This window comes from Pecten maximus, chromosome 14, assembly GCF_902652985.1.
Source record: "Pecten maximus chromosome 14, xPecMax1.1, whole genome shotgun sequence".
NCBI classification, from domain to species: domain Eukaryota; kingdom Metazoa; phylum Mollusca; class Bivalvia; order Pectinida; family Pectinidae; genus Pecten; species Pecten maximus.
This window is the reverse complement of record NC_047028.1, coordinates 3,916,820-3,928,995: the sequence shown is the minus strand read 5'-3', so window position 1 is coordinate 3,928,995 and position 12,176 is coordinate 3,916,820. Positions and strand designations below refer to the sequence as shown.

At 35.6% G+C, this 12,176-nt stretch overlaps 1 protein-coding gene across 1 annotated transcript in view; it reads left to right on the top strand.

Moving 5' to 3' along the window:
* Positions 1 to 11,861: 11,861 nt before the first annotated feature.
* Positions 11,862 to 12,176, top strand: part of LOC117342636 — a 36,659-nt gene continuing 36,344 nt past the window's right edge. The window contains exon 1 of the mRNA XM_033904832.1: positions 11,862 to 11,916. Within this exon, the coding sequence (XP_033760723.1) occupies positions 11,862 to 11,916 (55 nt within the window). The remainder of the gene's footprint in view (positions 11,917 to 12,176) is intronic.

Sequence of the window (12,176 nt, the reverse complement as noted above, 5' to 3'; positions counted from 1 at the left end):
TTTGTTGTGTTACAGGGAATCTCCGATAGGTGTCTTTCTTGCCCTATATAACATATATAACTATAACATACGTATGATGTGTTACAGGAATCTCCGGTCTAATTGACACTATACACCATTGGTATGTTGTGTTTCAGGGAATCTCCGGTCTAACTGACACTATATAACATTGGTTTGTTGTGTTACAGGGAATCTCCGGTCTAATTGACACTATATAACATTGGTATGTTTTGTTACAGGGAATCTCTGGTCTAACTGACACTATATAACATTGGTATGTTTTGTTACAGGGAATCTCTGGTCTAACTGACACTATATAACATTGGTATGTTGTGTTACAGGGAATCTCTGGTCTAATTGACACTATATAACATTGGTATGTTTTGTTACAGGGAATCTCTGGTCTAATTGACACTATATAACATTGGTATGTTGTGTTACAGGGAATCTCCGGTCTAATTGACACTATATAACATTGGTATGTTGTGTTACAGGGGAATCTCCGATCTTATTGACACTATATAACATTGGTATGTTGTGTTACAGGGAATCTCCGGTAGAGATTGACTTTTACTTAACGTTAGCACTCCCAGGAGGAAGCTATATTACAAACAACATCACGTGGGTTCTCACAAATATCGCCCCGGGCACGTCGGCTGTTGGGCTCGATCTTGCTTTCGTTGGTGACCTGACGCTGATTTTAAGTCAGTCTGTCACAACAATTTCTAAAGTCAACATCTCAGTGGAAACAACGACCTCTCAACAAACAACTGCAACAACTACTTCATCATCAACAACTACAACGAAACCGACGACAACAACAAAGTCAACATCAACTACAACTCCGAAATCAACGACTACAAGAACTACTACCACGCCGACAACAATGAAAACAACTACAACGACACCAACAACGACAACAACAACGACAACACCATCAACAACGACAACGTCAGTGACGACAGCATCAACAAAATCGCCGACGACCACGACGCGAACGACAACGTCAACCACAACGAGAACAACACGTACAACGTCTACTACTACAACGAAAGGTAGTATTTTATTTACACAAGAGACACATTTGATGGTACACCTTTCAAAACAAATGCTGTGTATTATTTCTAGAATGATTTTTACATGAAGTATACTCCTCTAGTGTATATTTGAATTAATACGTGACGTATATTTAAACGTTCGCCATTAAATGACCATAGCTGTTGAAGGAACGTTTAGCAGCGCAAACAAACATTTTATTAATATTATTTTCTATCCTGCAAGCACTATTTTATTATTTTCTATCCTGCAAGCACTATTTTATTATTTTCTATCCTGCAAGCACTATTTTATTATTTTATATCCTCACCAGCACCATTATATTATTTTCATTCCTCGCCAGCATCATTTCATTATTTTCTTTCCTCGCCAGCATCATTTCATTATTTTCTTTCCTCGCCAGCATCATTTCATTATTTTCTTTCCTCGTCAGCACCTTTGACATGCAGTGACCAGCCTTGTAAGAATAATGGATTCTGCCGCGATCTTCAGTCCGTTGGCTTCCTCTGTCAGTGTTCACAGGGATACACAGGGACTCTGTGTGACACAGGTATACTAATTCACGTCAGATTTTACAACATCTTTACCAAACATACTTAATAATTGATAAGCATGAAACTGAGCCCAAATCAGGTCATATTAACTTAGGTTTATGTATAGAATATGACATGAACAAGAGATTTGAATTTCATATAATTATTGATGTAATTAATGGTGATATATATAATAACTGGTGATATGCTGGTCATATAAATCTATAATTAATGGTGATATATATAATAACTGGTGATATTAATCTATAATTATTGATTATTTATAATAACTGGTGATATAAATCCTATAATTAATGGTGATATTATATAATAACTGGTGATATAAATCTATAATTAATGGTGATATATGTAATAACTGGTGATACTAATATATAATTATTGATTATTTATAATAACTGGTGATATAAATCTATAATTAATGGTGATATTATATAATAACAGGTGATATAAATCTATAATTAATGGTGATATATATAATAACAGGTCGATATAAATCTATAATTAATGGTGATATGTATATATCAACTGCTGATATAAATATATAATTAATGGTGATATGTATAATAACTGCTGATATAAATATAAAATTACCGGTGATATAGATAATATAATTGTTTCAATCTAAACGTAAAATGATATTTCAGACGTGAATGAATGTTTGACATCTCCGTGTCAGAATGGCGGATCATGCAGAAATAAAGCTGGATCATACACTTGTGAATGTCTCAACAGTTGGACAGGCCAACATTGTACCGACAGTGAGTATTCATAGGCCAGATTTATGTTTATCCGAGTAACACAACAACTAATGAGGTTGTCATGAAGATGCGGATACTTGCTAATTCCTCAAAACTAGCTCATTGACCAGGATGTAGTTTGAACATTTTATTTGCTCCTTTCAAATATTTTGATTGTATAGGTTTGAGAGAATGTGACAGCGGACCTTGTAAAAACAACGGAAGTTGTGTGGCGACCCCTGGTGGATACTTCTGTGTCTGCCCGTCTGGGTGGACGGGAAAACAATGCTTAGATGGTAATTTTACTCTGCACTTTTCAATATTGTATTATACAGTTGAATTAACATAGCAAATAAAGTAAAATAAAGACAAAATCATAAACTAATACTAATATTTAAAATTATCAATAACTACACTCCAACTTATCTCATCAATATCATACAGCCATTTTTTTCAATGTAAACAATGTCTATACATTCAGAAATAATAGAGTCTTCAATATACCACAATCACGAACTACTAGCTATATGAAAAGTTTCTTTCCTTCAACAATGACTATGTGGAATGCACTTGATAGTACCGTAAGAGAATCTACTTCAGTTTCTTCTTTTAAACGTAGTATAAAATCAACTATCAATTTGACTGTATCTGAAATTTTCATCAATTCTTTTCCGCGGAAACATAATATTTTGTCAACTAAGGAACTTTAAAAGTAATTTAATTAGTGATAGATTCCAAGATCACCTGGTTGATAACGCTTCCTGTGCGTGTGTTGCACCTAGAGAGGATATTGTGCATTTTTTTCTTTCAATGTCCCCTATATTCCAACTTTATGCACCATATTACATCCATTTATAATCTATTAGGTTATATAAATCTTCATTGTTCATAATACCATTCTCAATGCATCTGATCATTTAAATAATTTCATACTTAATCATGTTAACCTATATATTAAATCATCTAAACGTTTCTCTATGTAACATGATGTTGGTAGCAAACATACTATATAATATATATAGATATATATTTCTATCTCTAGCAAGTTTTGTTTTTGTATATTGTAACAACATTCTAGTATGAATGTGTGAATGAATGTGTGAGTGAATCCTTGTTGATTATTTTATTACATTCAAGTCATTGTGTATAGGCCTGACAGAAAGATGCTGTGCTTTTACTTCACTAAAGAATAATGGTACTTTTATGAATCTTAGCAATGCCATTGGTCTATTTAATAAATTATACCTTCTATTTATGTATTGGAAGGACGTATGTGGTTCATCTCACCTAACTCTTGTATAAATACATTTAACTTCCATACTTTATAATTATACTTTAGCATCAAAAGAGGTAGAGTAACATCTTTCTGTCAGGTCTAACCTGAAGTTTTTTTTCTGGAAGAAGACTTATAGAGGCTTAGCCTGTTGTCTGATTCTATTAACAATGCTGTATTTGCATGCATAAATATTTGTATGTTTTATATATGTATTGTTAATAAAATATTTTGAAATGAAAAGTAAAATACATGTACATAGAAATCATTTATTTCACCAACACAGAAACTTACAAAGCATCCAAATCATACTAAACAACTTTCAATTCATGTTTTTATCTAAATATTTAGAGAGACAAATACGGATCTCACACGATGTTTTACTTGATTACATGCTGTCTTTACACCGTAGATATTGATGAATGTACACTAGTGGACTGTTCCAACCACGGCAGCTGCATGAACACGGACGGAGCGTTCTATTGTCAGTGTGACAGAGGATGGTCTGACCCACTCTGTTCGCTACGTAAGTCTTTATTTTTATGGTCATAATCTAAGACTTCTTTCCCTTATTCAAGTGTAAATTTCCGTTCAACATAGAGAAAACTAAACATCATACGATAATCCAGATGTTTTTGTTCTGTCCCATTCGCTGGTCTATCTCCTGATTAAGCTGTCACAAGGACTTCGGGATAGGTAACCACGATTTTAACCCCTCAAGTGGAGGTCTCTTTATCACATCCTAGTACAGTAAATCTCTTTAAGACATTCTGTAATATAAAAAAAATATTTCATTGTCAATATAGAATTCAAAATAAGAAAACAAACCCCATCTTTGTTATTATGAGTTCCAGTGACAAATAATTGTGAAATTTCGTTTTCGTTTTCTAAAATTTCATGTTCTACATGTTATTATGTGAATATTTCCTTGATATTCATAATGCCATGTCCTTGGTTAGATAATCGAAGTAATTCTCTAACATAAATCTCAAGAGGATCATCGCAGTATATTGCATCCTTTTAAAATGTAATTACACCAAAAACCTTTCGTAATTGGACTTGTTATATCAACAACATAATACATTCATGTATGACGCTGTCTCTCACGCGACATATCTCACCTGCAGGTATCGATGAGTGTGCAAACAGCCCGTGCGCTAATGGAGGCTCGTGCTTTAATGGACCTGACAGATATTTCTGCACGTGCACTGTAGGATGGACTGGTGTTAATTGCGACATTGGTTGGTATACATCTATATCATATTTATCATATCATTATATTTTTTGTAAGCAAAACGTATCGAAACTCCCCAAATGTTTCCATGCATATAATTGCAGTGTGTATATACTGAAGAATGTAAATTCTCAAAAAGTTAACCTGTCACAAAATACGAAAAAAAACTCCTTATTGCATTTTTGCCAGTGAAATATATAGAGGATATTGAATGGTTCCCGTTTAATATAACATATATTTCACTCGTATGACAGAATATACATATTTTCACGAGTGCGAAGCATAAATATATGTATAATATTTAACGGGAAACTATTCAATTTTCTTTCTTTTTTATTGCATTTCATCAATTTAAAAACAAAATTAAAAACAAAATTAAAAACATCGAAAAATTAATAGTGTCAAAAAGTGCGGAAATCAGTAATGACGTCATCTCTTTGTGACGTTACTCCACGTCAACTTGACGGCGCCATTTTGACAGGACTGATCAGCGCCATTTAAGCGTTTTCTGCTGTTATCGGAGAATCTGTGCATGAAAAGCTAACGTCAAGTGAGTATTTTGTCAAAAACTAGTGTGAATATTTCAGAAATACAGCAAAATAACCAATTTATCTATCTCCGCTCCAAGAACTTGGAACTTCAACGAGGTGAATAAAAAGGTCCGCCCTGATTGGTCAAAAACGGACAACTTACATTTTCACTGCAAAATCTTATATTTTCACTGGCAAAAATGCAATAAAGAAATTTTTCAAACTAATATGATGAGCAGGGAAAATATAAGATTTTGCAGTGAAATTATAATATGCCTTATAAGTTTTTGTCCAATCAGGGCGAACCTTTGTATTCACATCATTGAAACTTGCTGATTTTTCCAATCAAAGCGGAGATAGATAAATTGGTTATTTTGCTGTATTTCTGAAATATTCTGATTAGTTTTCACAAAATACTCACTTGACATTAGTTATTCATGCACAGATTCTCCGATAGCAGCAGAAAATGCTTAAATTGCGCTGATCAGTCGTTTCAAAATGGCGCCATCAAGTTTACGTGGAGTAACGTCATTTAAGGATTGAACTGCTTTCATTTGGAAGTTATGGGCTGATGAATGCCAACTGGACAAAGGAAAATTTAATGAAGCGAGCGCGCTAGCGCTTCATGTTGAATTTGCCTTTGTCCAGCTGGCATTCATCATCCCATAACTTCCAAATGAAAGCAGTTCAATGCTTATATTTACATTTGACAAAGAATTTGAAAAACTTTATCCAGGAATTTTACTCTGATAATGAATAAACATATTATTATCGTCAAAGACGGAACAGCCTTTTCAACAGCCATCTTTCGTTATCGCCGATGTTGCAATTATGACGTCATTATAATAATGACGCCATAATAAAGATTTGTAAGTTATGGACTCATAACTTCCAAGTGAGCTTGGTAAAGTTATATAGTGGGGCTGCAGTGTAAATGTAAATATAAAAAGATGACGTCATTACTGATTCCCGCACTTTTTGACTATTAATTTTTCGATGTTTTTAACTTTGTTTTTAAGCATATGAAATGCAATAAAAAGAAAATTTAATGGTTTCTCGTTGAAAATAATATATATTGCACTCGTATGACAGAACATTTCGACATTTTTCACTCGTGTTTCGCACTCGTGAAAATATCGATATTATGTCATACTCGTGAAATATATGTTATATTAAACGGGAAACCATTCAATATCCTCTATTTATTTACTTCAATCTATATTTAAAGCATTTATACACAGATTCTTAAGTATATTTAATCGTTATGTGTTGCCTTTTCAGATATCAACGAATGCAATGTACGGATTGAGCCTTGCCTCAATGGTGGATCTTGTCAGAACAATGACGGATCCTACACTTGTGCCTGTCCCGCTGGCTGGAAGGGGACTTACTGTGATATAAGTTAGTCAGTCTCCAACATGAATCACAACCCTGATATCCCCTCTCATATTCTGTTGTGTTTAACATTTGTTAAGGCACATTCGGTATTTGTGGTTCTCTTCCCGACTTATCATTTTACTGACGGGAAACAGCTGTTTGACGTTGTTGTTTTGTATTCATTATATGATTATACAGTGCACTTTATTACTAAATTTGAATTTAGTGGATAAATCTGTTATTCACGTATGTGACTTTTGGTACAATCAATTTGCCCATTATAAATATTATAAAGACCAATCCACGTATAACATCATTTCTCTTTCAAAAAGGAGAGCAACACTGCTCGCCAAGGGTGTTCAATACGATACTCCCCTTTACACATGAGAAGGAGAGTATCGTATTGGGCACCATTGGCTAGAGAAGTTGAAAGGAGAGCAGCTATCTTCAATATTATAAATATCCATCATATGGCCAATAGTTTATTGTAAATTTAATGTTAAGGTTATAACTATCCATATTCTTTTCCGAGAGCGATCATCAGAGAAACTCTGGTTCATTCTCAAGACGACAGCACCACAAACTAGAACTTTTTTAAAGTGTTGATCTAATGACTAACCAAACTGTGGAGGTCAATACACACACTACGTACACCATGACACTCATTAGCCATGACCTTCACCATTATAGATGTGGACGAATGTCAGACGGGTGTTTGTGACCACGCGGCTTCGTGTTTGGACAGTGCCGGCTCATACACGTGTATATGTACGTCCGGCTGGACAGGACAGAACTGTTCTGACGGTGAGTTAGAGAGCAAGTTTACGGAGATGATATTAGATACCATTTATATGGGTCAAACACAAGTACCGCAATTAGATCCGAGCTTCAAGACACTAATTATACAGACCGGTTGATCATGGTTTCTGGAAAGATTTAAAGATTTCCCAGATCTTACATTTGTATTCAAGATGCTTCCCTGAACATTGTTGTTGTTGTTGTTGTTGTTGTCGTCGTTGTTGTTGTTGTTGGGGAGGGGGGGGGGGGGGGCTTGGTGTTCATACAACCCCGCCTTCCTTTGCTACATAGATGTGGGACTGACGTAACAGAATTCATAAATACGATATAAGATTTTCACAATATTTCACAATAAATAATGCACATGCCTTGAAGAGTGAGAAATATTATCCCTACAGATATCAACGAATGTGGCCTCGGTATGACGATGTGCATGTACGGAGGCACGTGCGTTAACGATGATGGAGGGTACTCGTGTGTGTGTCCCCCGGGACGCACTGGACTGGTTTGTAGCGAGGGTAAGGGCTATTATATCATGTTATCCAATAAGAAGAGGAGCAATGTTCTCTTTCCTGACATTGTGGCGTCCCCCTTTTTATCACATTTCCGTATTACATCCAATTCTAAGCATGTTTTTCTTTTAGATAGATGTTTATATTTTGAGACGTAATATGCATTTGTTTGCAATTTTAACTTTGACTTTTTTTTTTATTTGTATCAATCAACAAGCTAGACATTCTTTCGTTCATTTCGTTACTATTTTGGGTTACCAATACTTACACCTTTTAGTATGCACTGATTTTTGATTCCTATCCTTTATTCATTTTCAGTAATCTGCCCTCAAATACATGTACATCAAACGATGCTTTTTATTGACCTGATATATCATATATGCTGCAGAGATTCAACGTACAAAAAGCTGTTTAAACGTTTTTCCTTGCTGCCATTTGCAGATGTGAACGAGTGTGATTTGAATACGGATAGCTGTATGTCCGGAAGCACGTGCACAAACAGTCAGGGATCTTACACGTGTCAGTGCCCTCCTGGAATAACAGGACAGTTCTGTACAGAGAGTATGTACCTATAAGTTACTGGGTTTTATATGTGTCTTTATTCGGTGAAAACGGAGGTCCATAGTGGACAGATCTGACAGTTCCATTGGTTCGTAATATAAGACCTTAGGAATAACCACCCTGCTGATGCACTTTTGTAGTACATGTGGTATCCCAATAAGAATATTTTGCATGCTTGCCTGTAACCAAAATAATAGCATTTCCCTTATATTTTCCGTAACCTGCTTGCCATAACTTAAACGTACACCTGTACCTGACTTTCCTTTGAAACCCAATATTGAAAGTTGTAAAATGTATTTAATGTTGGGGTATTGCACCACTCCATCTCGATTTTGAAATTTCTTTCTGTCGCTTTTGAGTTTCCCCATTGCATCCTATGTATCAACACTTTATGACATTTGCATCACTGACGAGTCCTAACACGACGAAACAGTTGTATGATGTCCTTAACATCACTGAGGAGTCCTAGAAGGAGGAAACAGTTGTATGATGTCCTTAGCATCACTGACGAGTCCTACAAGGACGAAACAGCTGTATGGTGTCCTTAACATCACTGAGGAATCATAGAATGACAAAACAGCTGTATGATGTCCCTAACATCACACCTGTATGCTATCAATAACATCACTGACGAGTCCTCGAAGGACAAAACAGCTGTATGATGTCCCTAACATCACACCTGTATGCTATCAATAACATCACTGACGAGTCCTACAAGGACGAAACAGTTGTATGGTGTCCTTAACATCACTGACGAGTCCTAACACGACGAAACAGCTGTATGATGTCCCTAACATCACACATGTATGCTATCAATAACATCACTGACGAGTCCTCGAAGGACAAAACAGCTGTATAATGTCCCTAACATCACACCTGTATGCTATCAATAACATCACTGACGAGTCCTCGAAGGACAAACAGCTGTATAATGTCCCTAACATCACACCTGTATGCTATCAATAACATCACTGACGAGTCCTCGCAGGACAAACAGCTGTATAATGTCCCTAACATCACACCTGTATGCTATCAATAACATCACTGACGAGTCCTCGCAGGACAAACAGCTGTATGATATAGTTTAAGACGAGTTTAAGATAACGTTTGGCTCCACTGTATCTAACACTTATTTGTAGAAAGCTACTAATGTCTTGTGTCTTTTGTTCGAACCCTTCTATTCCGAGATACCATGTACACTAAACAAATGTCTGTATTACAGATATTGACGAGTGTCAACAGTTCCCTTGCCAGAATGGTGGCACGTGTATTGACAACCGAGGTTCTTACACGTGTAGATGTACGGCCGAATGGACAGGTCATGATTGTGGCCAAGGTAAACAAAATTTTACCATATTATTGATATATTGTGTCAAAATAATGCTCTATAACGAAATCACAAATATATTGTAAAGAATTAATTTCTTGAATGAAACATTATTAGCATATCATATGTATATCATCGAATAAAATGGTTAAATTCGGACTAATTTCATTAATCTTCCGATATACCAGCAATTAATGTCTAGGTGGTAAACCGTTCAATGAATCTGTCGTTAACGTTTACAGTGGTCAACGAGTGTAGTTCCGGACCTTGTAGGAATGGAGCAGCATGCATAACACTGCCTGAAACTTACCAGTGTTTGTGCGAGACTGGCTGGACGGGATATAACTGTGACATAGGTAAGGGTACCTGATGGTATTATTTATATCCCTATACCCATTTACAGGAGAACTATTCATATGGGAATCAGTTAGATTGGTAATTGTTTCAAAATATTTTTTAACATTTATCAAAGATCATTAACGCTTACTCGATATTGTAGTGGTCTGGAACAATTATTGTAAAATGAAACGTTTGATACATTTAAGATCTAAACGAGTGTAATGCCTCACCCTGTCAGAACGGTGGATCATGTTATAACCAAGACGGTACCTATGGATGTGTATGTCTGCCACAAAATTCGGGACGGCATTGTGAGGAAAGTAAGTCTTTATGTAATCAGTAATGCAAGTTTATCATTAATATAGAAATATGGGATGATATTTCATATTGACCGGATGCTGACGCCTGTGGTATATTATACACTGAATTAATTTTACTCAATTTTAATCTCAAATGTAAAAAAAATAAAAAATAATAACATAGAACCGGTGGTAACGTGAATTTATTTCTTTGCTGACGCGTAACATGCGGAGTTTATAAGGATGACTGCAAACACACATGTTATAATAACTGGATAGCACAAATATCGTATCCATTAATTAAAGTGACGATCTGTCAGGCAAACAATAAAAGCATTGATAAAGAATATTTTATTCGAAATAATGCATACTTTTATTATCAGATTTTATATAAATATTTTTGTTACAGCTATATATGCGTGTATATCCAATCCTTGTGATAATAACGCCACGTGTCTCGATGCTTCTTCCGGCGATTTCACGTGCATATGTAATCCTGGATGGTCCGGTTTCACGTGTAGCCAAAGTACGTAATTTTATGTTTTTGTGTTTAATTCAGATTAATCCAAGTGACAAGAACAGCATTTGCATGTTGATTTATACAGCAAAATAACACGGGCCTTGAATGGTGTAGAAAGTGGTATATTCATCGGTTTAAAATAACACTCCCGTTGTATGCATCGCTGTTGTAATGCTGCTCATAAGAATAGCAATGACGTAACAATTAACGCAGATTTCAGACTGTGTTTAAAGTATGTATGTTAATTTTAAGTTAAGATATATTCGTCAAATGTTGTTTTGACACATCCAAAATATGACTTTGTTTTCATGGTAATAAATATTTTCATACAAATGAATTCAGCATATTGCATACATATCTTAACCTTGTCTTCCATGTTGGCTTACATTGTAACCTTCTCAGCACAGGGATCATCCTTTTGTTTTTCGGTAGTCCATGCTGTCCGTAGATTTTGTCTCCTTATTGTTAACCCCTGAGTAATGTTATATCCATCCTCCGTTCCAGACGACGATGAATGTTTGATGTCCCCCTGTCAGAACGCGGCCAACTGCGTGGACACCCCTGGTTCTTTCTACTGTCAATGTCCATCAGGATATACCGGGGAATTCTGTGGAGAAGGTAATGTCCATCAGGATATACCGGGGAATTCTGTGGAGAAGGTAATGTCCATCAGGATATACCGGGGAATTCTGTGGAGAAGGTAATGTCCATCAGGATATACCGGGGAATTCTGTGGAGAAGGTAATGTCGCTTAGGAAAGTCAGCCTGAAGTTTCACGGTTCTCAGTTCCTTATTCCGTGTAAGAAAACGGAACTGGAGTTCTAGTTTACCACAAGCGGTTGCTAATAACCTTTTTCTGAAATATATCTAGTGTTTGATCCAAGTTCCATTGTTGTTGATATTTCAATGTTTAAAAAGGAACTATGGTCTGGTTCCTAGTTCCATTTTTATTAAACGAAATTGAGAACTAGGAACAGGGAACCAACTATAGGCTACCCCAGTAAAACGTCTATCTAATTATCATATACTTCTGTATTTATAGTTTATATGTCACACGAA